The sequence below is a fragment of the Homarus americanus genome, unplaced genomic scaffold (assembly GCF_018991925.1).
Source record: "Homarus americanus isolate GMGI-L3 unplaced genomic scaffold, GMGI_Hamer_2.0 scaffold7626, whole genome shotgun sequence".
NCBI lineage: Eukaryota > Metazoa > Arthropoda > Malacostraca > Decapoda > Nephropidae > Homarus > Homarus americanus.
Window position 1 is genome coordinate 6,409,904 of NW_024718273.1, and position 16,477 is coordinate 6,426,380.

Sequence of the window (16,477 nt, forward strand, 5' to 3'; positions counted from 1 at the left end):
TGGAAGGCAGGGCTAAACAAAGGGGACATTACAAAGGTACTCAAATTATCCAACCAGGAGCGAACTCGTAACAATGGTTTTAAATTGGACAAATTTAGATTTAGGCGTGAAATAGGTAAACACTGGTTTGGAAACAGAGTAGTGGATGAATGGAACAAGTTACCAAATATCATCATTAACTCGAATACGCTGAATTGCTTCAAACATAGGTTGGATGCTCATATGAGCAATAGGGGTTGGGTGTAAACGGGACTGCCCAGTATGGGCCAATAGGCCCGCTGCAGTTTCCTCCATTCTTATGTTCTTATGTTCTTATGTAAGTCCTTGGTCACCCTTCATGTTAAATCCTTGGTTACCCTTCATGTTAAGTCCGAGGTCATCCTTCATGTTAAGTCCTTGGTCACCCTTCATGTTTAGTCAGTGGTCACCCTTCACGATTAGTCCGTGGTCACCCTTCATGTTAGGTCAGTGGTCACCCTTCACGTTTAGTCCGTGGTCACCCTTCATGTTAAGTCCGTGTGTTGATTATTCTCTCTTTTGAAGAGGTTTACAGATTTTGTAGAAAGTCAACGAGGTTAGTAGTCCTTCACTAGCTCAGAATTTCTGTGTTAGTGGTTTGTTCCAATGATACGTGACGAAATTATGGCCATTTTCATATCAAGACATATTGTGGCATTTTGTTTTTCTGTGCTGGATCTAAAGTTCTATATGACGTACAGTAAAAAAGTCGATAGTGTGTTTGAGTTTTAGTTTGACGATAGATTTCCTGTTTTATCAGATTTGTCTATCGCCTTAAGATTAGTCGCCAGCTCATATTTTACCTGAGGATTAAGCACTCTTGCACTACCTGGGAGGTTAGGTTAGGTTAAGTTAGTTAATCTTGAGGTGAAATAAGCTAGGGCTAATCTTCACGTGATTTGATATATCTCCAGTGAGCTCAAGTGCTTGGTTACCAGAACAAAACCTTCAGAACACCATAAGCGACAGGAATATTGTATGAGAGTTTCATCTCGGGCGATCGTTCACTCAGCAGTGGACCGTGCTGGTATCATTTGACTTAGTGGGTATGGATTTTTAACACGAGTACTTAACTTATGATGTTTGTGGTTAAAACCTGACATGATTTGACAGAAGGTACAGTATATAAAAAGTAAAGGTAAAAGTCCTATGTCGGAGGGAGACTTGTGTAGTTCAAGTTACAAAGGTTTACAGAATGTGATTCATCTCACATAAGAGCATAAGAAAATAAGGAGTCTGCAATAGGCCGATTGGCCTGTGCATGGCAGCTCCTGTCGAGAGTTACTACCACTCTCTATCATCCACGACCTTCACGCAGTTGGTGACACCCTGCAGAGCCATATCCCCACGGAGGCAGTACGCATCCCCCGTTGCTGCGAAGCCCATGGGTCCGCGGCAGTGTTGGAAGCGGCCGTAGGGCGTGATGAATGTAGTGAGGTGGCGATCTTCGTTCGTACCAAGTCCGCCTCCCCAGTGGTCGTGTGTGGTGGCGAAACAGACGCCATCTCCGCCCAGTGCCATCCTCTAGTGACGAACCTTCCTCCCCGTCCCCTGTGTCCCCTTGCCCAGACCAGGAACGAAGGTCGTCAGTTGATCCTCCCATTGTCCCTCGCCGCTCCCCCCGACTCATGGAAAAAGAGTCCGTAGCCGCTCGAGATTGCACTACGAGCGTAAAGGGGGAGGGAGGTGTATAGATATGTACATACCAAGATATGTGAACACGCCTGACACCAGGACTCTTGTTACCATTCATTGTACCATTTATTCACATGTCTGTATTACTACATATTATTATAGCATGTCTGATGTCCATGCTTATGTCTAATGCCTATGTTCATTTACTATGTCCCGATGTACTATGTCTGTACCGCGCTAGTCGAGTAATTAGAAGACCTCATTTATTGTCCTAGGAATGTCTAGCAACTCCCCTTGCCTGGCTAGCTAATTTCCCTCAGATCGGCCTCGGCCTACCTACGGTCCGGGGTCCCTAGTAATCGCTCCTGTATCGGTTGGCTATCACGCCCAGCCTTGTACCACTTATCGAATATATCTACTGCTCGTGCCCTGGAGTTTCAAGAACCTTGTCTAGGATTACATCCACCACACCACAACTACCACTCTCTATCATCCATGAATCTATCTAGACTCCTTTTAAAACTTTCCAGACTTCCCGCACTTACTACAAAGTTGCTAAGCTTGTTCCACTCGTCCACCACCCTATTTGTGAACCAGTTTCTTCCTATCTCCCTCCTAAACCTAAACTTATCCATCTTGAATCCGTTGCTCCGAGTCCTATCCTGCTCGGATATTATAAAAACTTTATCTAAATCCTCTTTATTGATTCCCTTCACCCACTTAAATACTTCTATCATATCTCCCGCACTCTTCGTCTTTCTAGGGAATGCAAGTTAAGTTTCTTTAACCTATCCTGATATGGAAGGTTTCTAAGTCCCGGAATCATTTTTGTCATTCTTCGCTGCACCGACTCTAGTGAATTTATATCCATTCTATAATAGGGGCACCAGAACTGAACCGCATAATCGAGGTGTGGCCTGACTAGCGCAAGATATAGTTGCAAAAAGACCTCTACACTCTTGTTACTTACACTTCTAGATATAAAGCCCAATACTCTGTTTGCCTTATTTCGAACATTAATGCACTGTTTTCTAGGCTGTAGGTCCGGGCTTACAAGTACCCCTAGGTCTCTCACAAGTCGACTTCACTAGGTTGATGTTGTTAAGGCTGTATACATTATCAGTATTTGTTCTTCCAATATTAAGTACGCTGCACTTGCTGGTGTTGAATTTCATTTGCCATTTTTCAGACCACCCCTGCAGTTTATTTAGATCCTCCTGTAATGCATTTGCATCCTGCCCTGAATTAATCTGCCGCCCTATTTTGGTGTCATCCGCAAACTTGCTTATGTCACTGCTGATCCCAGTATCTAGATCGTTTATGTAGATTATGAACAAGAGTGGGTCTAGTACTGACCCCTGGGGAACCCCACTGGTTACACGGTCCCACTCAGATTTAACACCATCTACGCTGACCCTCTGCGTTCTATCGGTGAGCCATGATTTTATCCAATTTAAAACTTTCCCCTCGATACCATGAGCCTTAATTTTTCTCAAAAGCCTCTGATGTGGTACTCTGTCAAATGCTTTGCTAAAGTCTAAGTAAATAACATCGTATTTTCGTCATTATCTGCTACCTCGAAGACTTTCCTAAAAAACGTCAGCAGATTTGTTAGACAAGATTTTCGCTTTGTAAACCAATGTTGAGAGTCGTAGATTAATTTGCTTTTCTCTAGATGCGATCGGATGCTATCTGCTATAAATGATTCAAGAAATTTCCCCACTACTGACGTCAAACTGATCGGCCGGTAATTTGACACTAATGCTTTGTCTCCCATTTTTAATATGGATACTACATTTGCCTGTTTCCACAAGTCTGGCACAACTCCGGTGTCTAATGATTTTGTAAATAAGTTTACGAGGGGCCCGCTAATCTGTTCCCTACACTCTTTCAAGACTCGAGGGAAAATTTCATCCGGCCCTGGGGATTTTGTTTTCTTTAGTATATTTATCTTCTTAAGAACATCCTCTTTTCTGATAGTGATATTCTTTAATTTCTCTTCTTCCTTTCCCTTAAGTATCATTTCCACCTCTGGAATTTCATCGCAAATTTCTTCTGTGAAAACTGATAAGAAGTAGCTGTTCAATGCTTTGCATATTTCTTCACTTTCATTTATCACTTCTCCCCTCCCTGACATTAAAGGCCCAACTTTGTCCTTGACCTTTGTCCAATAAACCTGGAAAAATCCCTTGGGATTCACCTTGGACTCTCTTGCTATTTTGACTTCATAGTCTCTCTTTGCTTTCCTTACATTTTTCTTAACATTCCTAGATAGTTCATTATACCTATTTCTGAGCTGCTCCTCCCCTCCCTTTATTTTTTTATAAATTCCTTTCTTTATTCCTATGTCATGTTTAAGTTTTCTGGTCATCCACCTTGTCTCATTCTTATTTGACCTAATTTTTCTGTATGGTATATTTTGTTCTTGTGCTTTATGTAGTATACTAGTGAATATATTATAGTCATGATCAATTGTTGTGTCATCTATGACCTCACCCCTTCCTACTGGGGACTGACGTGACTGTTCCCAGGTCACCTCACCTAGGTACCTTCTTAACCCCTGATAATCCGCCAACCGAAAGTTTGGGACTCTGAACACATTGTCATTGTTTTTCGTTTCCCAATTTAGGGTGAACCTGATTTCTCTGTGATCACTGTTACCTAGTTCTTCCCCTACTGTGATATCTCTAATAATATTTTCTTTATTTGTTAATACTAGGTCTAATATATTGTCACCTCTAGTAAGTTCTGTAATTAGTTGTTTCAAAAAATGTCCTGTACTGCGTCTAGGAAGTCTTCAGATTCATAGTCACCTACAATCTTGTCCCAGTCAATATTTCTGAAGTTGAAATCCCCCATAATGCATAGGTTGTTATATTTTGCTGCCCTACTCATTTCCTGTCAAATGGGCTGAGCTGCTTCTTTGTCAAGACTTGGGGACCTGTAAATCACTCCCATGATTAGTTTTCCTCTTCCTTCCGTGATTTCTACCCATACAGACTCGGTTCCTATTTCACCCTTTATTGAATTATTAATACAACATTTTAATGTATCCTTGACGAAGAGTGCGACCCCTCCCCCCTTCCGACCTTCCCTGTCCTTGTGAAAAAGGTTGTACCCTTCTATGTAGTACTCTGATAAAAAAATTTTGCTCGCCAGATTCATCCAAGTTTCGGTGATTGCTATGACGTCTACATTCTCGGTACATAAAACCGCTCTCAGCAAGTCTATTTTATTTCTAACGCTCCTACTGCTTGTTTTTTGACTCCCACTTTCCCCGACCTCTCTCTACTGGCGAAATCCCCCCTTTGGAGTAACAATTTCACGCTCCAGGGATGCAGACAACGTCTTTACCCCCTCACGAGACAAGTGTATTCCATCGCGACTGTACAGGTAGTCGTTGCCATAGAATCGTTGCCAGCTATCAATGAATGTCCAACCATTGTTTGCACAATGTTTTTCCAGTCGGCAATTTATAGCAATTGCCCTGGACAGCCATTCACGACCAACCCCTCTTCTAGGCAAGACACCACATACTATTGGGATCCCTCCCCTATCTCTAATCTTCCCCGGCGCCTCCCTATACCTCTTGAAAAGTTCCTCACTCCTAACCTTACCTATGTCGTTTCCTCCCACACTAAGACACACTACTGGATTGGTACCCTCCCTTGACAAAACCCTGTCTAACCTCTCAGCTACATGCCCTATCCCAGCCCCAGGAAAACACACCCTAGTCCTACGTTTCCTATCTCGCACAAAAAGTCCTCTCACACAAAAGCTTAGGCTATTGAAAGATTAGTTCATTTAGTTCACCTGAATGATATCAGCTGTAATTAAAAAAAAAAAGATGGCATGTAACTATGCTTTCAAATACATTTTTTTTGCGTACATTTGTTTTCTAGTTATTTTATTGAATTTGTGAAGGGTATAAATTGCCATCGTTTTACAAAATAATATTGCTAGGATGCTAAATATGATTGACCATACAGTGAAAAAAATATTGTTCAATACTAAGATCTTGTATGCAACTCTGCAACAAGTGGTACAGTACTGTACACCTTACGAGTACAAGCAACAGTAAAGGCAGAAATATCCTTCAAGAAAATTGTATTTCTGTACACATTTTCTATACTATCCTCAATTTTGTTTTGATTTCGAAGCTCACCTCAAGAATGTTCAGAAATCAACCTGTTATACAGCGCTGTGCACTACAGTAAATCGGTTAGTAACACGGGACCGTTCTTCGAAATCCTCCAGCTCCTGCTGGGCCTTACGGAACTTGGCCAAGTTTAGAGCAGCAATCTCCTCCGCCTCCTCTACTTGCCGCCTATACGATGACGTTTTCTGCTGCATCTTGTCGACAAAGTTTTGCATCTTCTCATGATTCCTTCTTTCTTCATCAGATTGGAAGGTGATCTCCGTTATGCGCTTCTCGCACTTCCTTAGGTTACTCTGGTCTTCTGCGTGAAGGCGACGCTCCTCATCAAGATGACCTTCCAGTTCGCGGATTCGGCCTTCTAGTCTATTTACAGTAGTCTTGCCAGTCTGCTCGATAATGAGTTCACTTTCCTGAAGACGAACTTGCAATTCTCTGACTGCTACTTCAAGGCCCTTGCGAGTCTTTTCTTGAGTCTGGGAATGTTCCTGTTCAACACGCAGTTCGTCGGCGAGGTGTGAGGCATCAAGCATGGCCTTCTTAGCTTTATCCTCAGAGTTGCGGGCCTCGGTTACCAATTCATCTAGGTCAGCCTGTTATAAAGAAACACGTGCCACATTAAGAATAGTAAACAAAATATTACACACACTAGTCAGTTATATGTAAGTCATCATCTGTATCACATTTGCTTTTACCTGGCGAAATAGTTATGCTTACTTGAAGAGTCGTAACCTCGCTGTCTAGTTTTCTCCTTATGGTTGTTAGAGCAACGTGGTCTGTTGTCAGTCTGGTAAACCGTTGTTGAATATCAGAAAGTTCTGTTTCAGCCTGACGACGGCCACGGTCAGACTGCTCGAGAAGTGTGCGGGATTCCTCTAGGTCCCCACTAAGAGAGTTGATTTTACGTTCAGCAATATTATATTGTTCGCGATATTCAGTAGATGTGCGTTGTTCATTCTCAAAGCGATGTTGCAAGTCACTGAGATCATTTTGATATTTTTTGCATTGTCTCTGCATCTCGGTATTAGCCTTATTAGAGTGGTCAAGTGCAGCCTGTAGTTCGTTGATGTCTGACTCCAGCTTTTTCTTATTATGAAGAGCCTCAGCCTTTGTTTTAGCCTCAGCTTCAAGTGAACTTTGCAAAGTTTCGATGGCTCGCTGATGGCACTTCCTGTGAATCATAGAAGAAGAAACTCATATAATAACCGACTATTTAGGTATTTAATATGTTCTGGATAGTTAGAAAGATTATACACAAATCATAGTGGACAAATATTTAACTTACCGAGTGCTGTCGAATTCCTCTTCTTTTTCCTGGATTCGCCTTTCAATTTCTTGTCTGACTTGATTTAGTTCTACCTGACCACGGAGCACTTTGTTCTCTTCTTGCTCAAGGGCGGACTCAGCTTCTTCGAGAGCAGCCTGAAGCTCCTCTTTTTCGAGTTCAAGACGTTTGGCTGTTTTCTGAAACTCATCAAGAGATTTACTTCCGTTGTTTAGTTGATCCACCAAACTCTTTATCTCATCAGCAAGATTAATATTCTCACGACGAAGAGAATCGAGATTCTCAAGATTCTCCTCATAGACGGTCTTGAAATGGAAGAGTTCAGAAGTGCAGCTGCGGCACTCCTTCTGCGAGGCATCAAGTTCTGCTGCAAGGTCGTCAACCTTCAGCTTCCATTCACCAATGATTCTATCAAAATTCTTTTGTCTCTTTTCAGAAGCAATTGCCATGGACTGGGCACGGTCAACCTCAACTTGTACCTGCTCAAATTCGGAGGTAATGTGATGCTTATTCTTCTCAAGGTTCATATTTCTGACGTTCAGTTCTTCAATTTGCGCTTCAGCTTCGTCAAGTCGGGCAATAAGTTTCAAGCGAGTAGCTTCAAGTTCTTCTGTTTTGGCAACACCCTCTGACTCATATTTAGCCCGCCACATTTGTGCTCCAGCAGTAGCCTTGGAAAGTTGACGTAGCAAGTCGGACTTCAAATCATTTTCTTCATCTAGTTGTTCTCGAAGTCCTTCAATATCAAATTCCAGGTTGCGGTACTTTCCAAGAAGATTGGCACGGTTCTGGGGGAAAGAAGGCAATGTTCTTACTTCTACAGTTAATTAACTTATGACTCACAATCAACCCCCATTGTACTAAGCATTCTCATAAATAGAGGAATTTCTGAGAAAAAAAATCTGTAACTCAATATGAGCTTCAGACTGGCTGCCACTCGTAAATCAGCCAAACTTTTTAGACATCATTTAAAAGAAACATTTACTCTGTAATATTGTTAAGTACCTATTCATATCGCATCAATTCAGTAATGTTGCTAAAAATTAAATCACGGAATGTCAGACCACTTCTCATTAGGCACTGTGTTAAACAAAGTCTTTTGCTAGTTTTATGTCGATCTATATTCTCTTGAACTGAAATGTTTGCATTCAACAAACACTTTTCATTCAATTTCCTATAAGGAAAATTATGAAAGGTATGATATGGCTTACTATCTCACATTCAATCCTCGCAAACCTGCCTTGAAATTTCATAAGGCTCATGATTCATTAAATTGATATAAAACTATAAATAATAACTAAGAAAATTACTGTTGAATATTCAGAGAAACTTAATGAGTTTGGTCACCTGTACACTGGGCCTAATGGTTAGTAACCTGAGGCTCTGCGTTCAAGAACCGAGACTCTTTGATCCATAGGCACACTTTTATTGCCCCCTGTCCATAGAGACGACCATAAGCAAACTCATTAGATCAAAGAGAAATTGACTGAATCATATGATAATTTGAGTCTTTTTTTAATTAATTTTATACATTCAAAATCTGTATGCATTAATATTCACTCTTTTATTGTTGAATTTGCCAATCATCTATTCACGATATAATTCCGATTTACACTGAAAAGGAATTAAGGTATTTAAATATGTGCTTGTAGTTTTAGACAGCTAATTACATTCTCAACAACTGTACAAACACAGTAAACTGTGTATGAGGACTTGAACACATTGCCATGACAGTGGCCAAATCAGCATCAAGGGGAGGCGCTGGTCTTACCTTGATTTCGGCGTCGGCAAGTTTTCTGGCATCACTGAGTTGGTTAGTCAGTGATAATTTGATTGTGCTGAGCTCTCCTACTTTCCTCTCACTTTCGTCCAGTTGGCGAATGAGATCAGAATTTTCATCAGCAAACTTCTTCTTTGAGAGATCATAGTCACTGATAGTACGAAGAGCTTCCTGAAGCTTGAAGTTAATTTCGTTATTTTGATGAGACAGCTGTTTGTTGATTTTCTCAACATCTGCCTGAAAGATGAGGTTGGTTAGTATGTGTGTCTGAGGTGCTGCCCCTTATCAAGTCTCGGATATCTCTAGTCTATTATCTTTGACCATCGTAATCGTACAAAGAATAAAAATATTATTCCCAGATTGTTTTATTAATCCTTAATGATTTCATTAGAATTATAATAAGAAGACTCAGACTTTATCAGACACAATTAAGCTGTAATTATCAAGCAAGGTCAACTGACTCAAAGGGTGGTAGTTAGCCAGTACACGCTACTGGGAATATGATACATGGCACAGTGAAGTTAACAACACCAAGAGGAGTTTCACTACAGCCGAATTCCCAGCAAAAAGTTAGCTACGTCCACTTAGTCTGGCGACTCCAGTAGCGTTGTGACAGTACCATATACACTCGGAAATCTGGTAGATGGCTAATGTGTTTTTGCATCATCCAATACCTGTTACAATATAACAAACCAACATGATGATGTTGACTACAGAGAAGACATTAAAACTGTCAGGTATAGGTGATTAGAAGCTCTGTACAACCTTGTTTTAATAAGATCAGTAACGCATAGTACCTGGTTGAATGACGGATAGAAATTTGTAAAAAGTTAGGTTATAAATGAATTGATTTAACAAAAGGCCATACAGTTTGTCTTCGAGGTACTGGAGGAAGTCCCCAGACTATATTATTTCGCTATTCGCTTTAACCTTATTTAAAATTATTCAAAATATATAAACTATTAATTAGATCATGATAAATGGATAGCTGAAAAAGATACCATAAATAAACAGACGAAGAATCAAGGAATTCTCTTTATTTAATTTTTACTTTATTTTCTGTACTTTTGGTCCCATATTATAACCAGAGGTCAGTGATTACCTTCTCGTGGGCGAGACGGTCTATGACGGCCTTGCTTTCCTCGGAGGCAGCCTTAAGAGATTCCTTGTCCTTCTCAGCCCTAAGTGGGGGATTATATAACAAAATAATCAGGAATTTAATAATAATAATAATAATAATAATATATATATATATATATATATATATATATATATATATATATATATATATACATATATATATATATATATATATATATATATATATATATATATATATATATATATATATATATATATATATATATATATATATATATATATATATATATATATATATATATATATATATATATATATATATATATATATATATATATATATATATATATATATATATATATATATACATATATATATATATATATATATATATATATATATATATATATATATATATATATATATATATACTTAGTTCAAATTTGATTAATCTAAAATGTACATTATCTTCCGTTTTTATATTGTACTTGTATACTGGCAACATGAAGGATATTCGAGAAAATTATAAACTCTACACGATCAAGGATCTTGAATATAATAAATGCTTTCACACACACGCTGTGGATAAAGTGTGTGTGTGTGTGTGTGTGTGTGTGTGTGTGTGTGTGTGTGTGTGTGTGTGTGTGTGTGTGTGTGTGTGTGTGTGTGTGTGTGTGTGCGTGCGTGTGTGTATGGCAAGTTTTTCTGTGTGTGTGCGTGTTTGAAAGGTACTGTTCAATAACCAAGTCTTGGGCACACATGAAGACATTTATACTAGCATTCAATGTACAGCTGTAATCACTATTAACCCTTGTTCTGTATTAACAAGTTACCTGGCTTTTAATTTGTTGACGTGAGCGATCTGTTCAGTCAATTCACTAACGCCATCAGAATGTTTCTTCCGAAGGATACTGAGGGCAGATTCAGTCTTCATGTTGTTTTCCTCAATCTCTCGGCGCAGCTTGGCCAGCTCAGCCTCCCGTTTTTTGTTCAACTCAATCTGGGCAGCTGTGGCCCCTCCAGCCTCCTCCAAACGATCTCCTGTCTCTGTGAGCTCCCGGGTTAACCTAGTCTTTGCTTGTTCTGCCCTAATACGGGCTTGACGCTCTTGCTGATATTCTTGTTCAAGATTATCCAGACGTGTTTGAAGTTCTTTGTTCTGTCTGTTGAATTTGGATATTATCCCCTGTTCTTCCTCAACCTTAGAAGTGAGATCGAAAATTTCTTTATCCTTGCGCTCAATAGTACTCTCCAGATCCTTTCGACTGCGTTCGAGGTCCCTTACAGTTTCTTGAGTCAGTCTAAGATCACTGTCAATTTTCCGTCTCTGTTTATCTCCCTCCGCACGGTTCGTCTTCTCGCGATCAAGAGACTCCTCAAGCTCGTCTAGTGTTTGCTCGAGCTTGGTTTTCACATTGTTAAGATGAGTGCATTTGTCCTCGACACACTGAATGTCCTCAGCAGTCTTTTGGTTGCATTCTTGAAGGTGTTTCTTCTCTTTTTTTACTAGATTAATAAGTTCTTCCTGATGGGCAACTTCATCAGTAAGGGTTTTGATTTGATGATCCCTGGCTGCCTTGTCTTCTTCTAACTGAATATTACTGCTTTCAAGATTACCCAAAGTCTTTTTCAAGTCTCTAACCTCTTGTTCTATTTCTCTCTTACCCTCACCAACTTTCTTGCGGGCATTTTCTTCTTGCTGAAGACGCTCAGCAATGTCCTGTAAGTAACAAAAAGTAAATAATTATGGAATCTTTCAATAGAAGATATAATAATTATTGTGAAGTATATTTAAAACCAAATTCTTACTTGTAAATATGTACATTTTATATTGCATCAGTTTATCCTCCATAAAGTGGGGTAAAGATTATATATATATGGAAGAAATTGAGTATTGTCACACAAATCCTAACACTGTAAATATGAACCAAATTATTAGTGATTTTCCTTATAAAATTTGGATGATTTGGATGTTTTGGATAACTCAAGTGTGTTCGCGGGAGTTTTAATATGCAGTTAGGAATTGTGAATGATCAAATGTGTTGTGATGTGATTTACGTAACTGGTACAATATAACGGTGCCTAATTTATTTGTAAAAACCCTGCTGTAATATGGTTGTACTGTATAATTTATCCTGCTTTCCCAACTAAATCTATTTCATAATACTAACATCAATTTGAGTTTCCAGTTCAGCTTTCTGCTTCTGAAGCTTGGCTTGCTTCTCGAGGTGCTCAGACATGTTGCCTTTGCTGGAATCTAGGGCAAGCAGGAGATTATTCTTTTCTTCTTGAAGGATGGCAATGGTAGATTCAGCTTCTTGACGACGTTTCACCTCATTCTCATAATCCGCTTGAATCTTAGCGGCCTTCTCTTCTAGAGCCTTCATCTCGTCCTCAATGCGGGTGACGTTGAGGAGAGGTTTGACCTTTTGCCACAGGTTGAACCAAGCCCAGGTGCGCATCTTCAAGAAATTTCTCAGGTTGCGTTGAACAACAATGAGGGCAACGCGCTGCTCCTGAAGTCTCTTGTATTCTCTTCGTCCAATGAAACCACGGATCCAAGCCTGCAGCCATGAGAACATCTTGCCCAGACGGTCGTCACGAATCTCCTCCAAGTTACCCAGAACACCAGCACGGAAGAACACCTGAGAAAACCAAATAAATTATTAATAAACGTAAAGGACACTTATCCCTTTATCAGATGTGATTAAAACCTATTTTTAAAATACAGTATTTTCCACGTATACACGATGCATTTATAATTCAATCATCTTTCGGTTAGAGGTCAATGAGGCATACAAAGGATATGATAAAATTTTTATTATTACGTGAGAGGACATGGAAGCTGTAAACAGTATCTACTTTTGAAATATTTGATCATGAATTCAGATATGTAGTAGAATGATTTATAAACAAACCTTAGTGTTGCCAAGACGGTACGATTCCTCGTCCAGGCCGGCTTTGTCGAAGCAAGCCTTGGCGGCCTTCTTGTCGTCCTTTATTTCAGACATTTCCTTAGAAGCCAAGATCTTGTACCTACGAGGGGAGGGAGACGAAGTGAAACTGTCAGGGAACATGTTATTTCCTTTCATTGTATTCCAGAAACAATTCCTTGGGGTCCAAATGGAGAAGGATATATAAGTTAAGATTTTATAATGAAAACCATTTAATTATTTAGCAGTTTTTTGTAAGCATTATGTTATGTTTTGAAAGTGACTGTGAGAGATTATTTGCATAAAAATCCTTAAGATAAGTAAAATTCAATGGTTAACGCTATGGCGGCAGATTACACATATCTTAAAGAGTTACTTATTTCCTTAGATAGATTTTATGTGGTTAGGTTTATTTTCGCATTTCTTTATTTCATTTTTATTAAGACTATTGGCATGTCTCACCACCATAAATTTGTAGAGCGCCAGCCTGGCCTCACTCCTTCTGCAGCGCCTGCTGCTGAGGGAGAAGGCGTCACCGATGAGCCAATCAACATCGCAGGCCTCTTAAAAGGCCATGTCGGCTCGCCACCAGACACCAGTGTCGATTCCGAGACAAGACCTCAACGAAAGCAGACATGTGAGTCTTATGGGAGCAAGGTGAAGGTGATGAGGCTACATCCTCCATCTTCCACCCCTCCTGAGAAGCTAAACCTCCTTGTCCTGAAAAGGTGTTTTACTTCTTTAGGTACAGAGAGAGTTACGAAGATTGTCCGCTAGCCGAGTGGTGGCCTTGTGGTTACCTTCGATGACTGGGGACAGTCTGAACAACTAAAGGATATAACAAGCATCGATGGCGTCTCCATCAAGGTGGAAGTCTGTCTCGTCAACAACGCCGTGTGGGGAATTATTTCCCACGGCGATATACAGCACTTAGAAAAAAACGAGCTACAAGTCATATTAGAAGACGATTACACTGGAAGGAAGATGAAGAGATTTTACCGCAAATTGCCCAAGACGGTTATACTGGGATGGGACACTATCTCAATGTAACCGTATACACACCAATACCCACCCGGTGCTACATATGTTAGCGCTATGGGCAGCCAGGAAAGAAGTGCTGGGACAAACGAGCCCCAGCGTACCATTTGCTCGGCGACCAACAAGAAATGCGCTGGTTGTGACGGCCCTCACTCCTCCGACAGGGAGTGTCCCAATTAGAAGGAGGAGTGTAGGGTAACCAAGGTGCAACATTAGAAATTGAGCTATAAGGAGGCTCTCCTTGCAGTGAAGAAACACGAACACGACAGAAAAACCAGAAAAAGGAAAAATGAGAAAGAACAACAAGAACCAGAAAAAAAGATCAAAACTAAGAACAAGAAATTAAAACACTAAGATTTTTAGAATTTATTGACATCTACGCAGACCAAGAAGCAGAACAAGAAAAATAAAATAGGAGGTAAAGAAGAAACAAAAGAGCAAGAGGAAGCGGTTAAATTTATAATTCTGTGGCTGTAATAACCGCGGCAGTTGACGGCCAGGAAATAAAATCAACCAATCAACCAAGCACCAGCAGCATTCTCTCATTTGGAAGCATTCCCTGTCCAGCAGTCTCTACTCATCACTTAGCTCAGAGCAACTGTCCACTCTCAATATCCTGCGTGTGTGACCTAACTCTCTTTCGACTGCGGCGCCTAGTCTGTGTCTGGTGTCAACTACATATGGCTAAGTCCATTTGTGTAGTTGATTCTCTCGTCTAAGTGACCCTAAGTGACTAGTGTACAATATTCTATTATATGACGCAAATGCTCTTACGAGTGATACCAGGTCCGAGACTAACTTACGTCGTACTTAACGAGCTCCAATATATGAGGCCACCACAGTGCTCTTATTATTGTCTATTTTTGTCACCATTTAACCACTGTAAAATCCTTGTGCATTTAATGATACCTAACGTAGCACTAGCGTCTTTTTATGACCTAAGCTAATCCAGTTGACGTTCTTTGTATATATATATATATATATATATATATATATATATATATATATATATATATATATATATATATATATATATATATACTTCATTTTTAGTCCATATAACACGCGGACTTTGAACAAATAATCAGCGACCTCACCAGCCAGGAATCGAACCCTCGACCTACTGAGTGGGACTAGGGAACGCTACGGACCAACCCACAAGGACACTAAAAGCAGTCCTAGACTCTGTTATAGTTCACACAAAGCCTGTTCATCGAGCTGATGGCGCCGTGAACCTCATTGGGAACTAACTGCCCGTGCCTCGTATGTGGTGTCAGTAGCATTTTATCGAATCCAGCTGGTATGAAACACGAGGTACCATATATATACTTCATTTTTAGTCCATATAACACGCGGACTTTGAACATATAATCAACGACCTCACCAGCCAGGAATCGAACCCTCCACCTACTGGGTGGGACTAGGGAACGCTACTGGCACCACATACGAGCCACAGGCAGTTCCCAATGAGGTTCACGGCGCCATCAGCTCGATGAACAGGCTTTGTGTGAACTATAACAGAGTCTAGGACTGCTTTTAGTGTCCTTGTGGGTTGGTTGGTAGCATTCCCTAGTCCCACCCAGTAGGTCGAGGGTTCGATTCCTGGCTGGTGAGGTCGTTGATTTTATATATATATATATATATATATATATATATATATATATATATATATATATATATATATATATATATATATATATACATTAACATTATTGTTGAAAGTAATTATAACAAAATTATCGTTGTATGTTTAACTTCACTCCCAATATCTGATATCTAAGGAATTACCGACTCTTATCTCACTTATACTTAAATTCACTGAGAACACACTACTTTTCTTCACGAGAGGAATTTCTGGTTAACATCTTACTTCCATATTTCACTAAGTATTCATTGGAAGTTCTAAGTAACCATTTATATCTTGATTAAAGTCTATAATACGTGATATAATAAAGAGATGCTGCTCATATACACCAGACGTTCTAAAAAGTAGGCAGATAGGTAAAGTAAACAGCTTATGTAGAAAATTCTTGACGTGTGCTTGCCAGAAAACATTGACACACCGGAAATTCCTCTTATTTTAGTATTAAATAAATGAAAAGGTTTAAGTCAACTCACCGGTGCTTGAAGTCAGGGTAGACCATCCTGTTGGGGAAGCCCTTACGGCAGATACGGATACCCTCAAGTACACCGTTACAGGTCAGTTGGTGCATGATCAAGCCTGCATCTACAACACCTGAGGGGGCGAAGAAAATTTGTCATTTACATTTTCCTCTGAACACGACGCCTTTGACAATAACACCAGTGGTTGTGTGACATGCCCCTTGGGGTATTGTAGCCTAAGACTTGCTTTAACCTAATTGCCCTAGGCAAAAGCGTCACGAATTGAAACACCTGGTAATCGATTTTTACAGCACAGTTTTCAATCACTGGTGAGTAGTATCACAGCCAAGGCCCTGCCGACATTAGTGCTTCTCATCTTCACAAAACACTGTATTGTAATAGCCGAATTCCTTCAAAGATCTTTCTCA

The 16,477-nt window shown here is 39.9% G+C and overlaps 1 protein-coding gene across 3 annotated transcripts in view; it reads right to left on the minus strand.

Annotated features, from left to right (window-relative positions):
• Positions 1-5,452: 5,452 nt before the first annotated feature.
• Positions 5,453-16,477, minus strand: part of LOC121859401 (myosin heavy chain, muscle-like) — a 38,268-nt gene continuing 27,243 nt past the window's right edge. For all 3 annotated transcript variants that reach the window (XM_042356186.1, XM_042356185.1, XM_042356187.1), the window contains 9 exons: positions 16,065-16,182; positions 12,894-13,011; positions 12,147-12,620; positions 10,809-11,695; positions 9,977-10,055; positions 8,866-9,111; positions 7,095-7,882; positions 6,527-6,980; positions 5,453-6,402 (listed from right to left, as the gene is read on the minus strand). In XM_042356186.1, the coding sequence (XP_042212120.1) occupies positions 5,845-6,402; positions 6,527-6,980; positions 7,095-7,882; positions 8,866-9,111; positions 9,977-10,055; positions 10,809-11,695; positions 12,147-12,620; positions 12,894-13,011; positions 16,065-16,182 (3,722 nt within the window). In that variant the 3' untranslated portion in view covers positions 5,453-5,844. The remainder of the gene's footprint in view (positions 6,403-6,526; positions 6,981-7,094; positions 7,883-8,865; positions 9,112-9,976; positions 10,056-10,808; positions 11,696-12,146; positions 12,621-12,893; positions 13,012-16,064; positions 16,183-16,477) is intronic.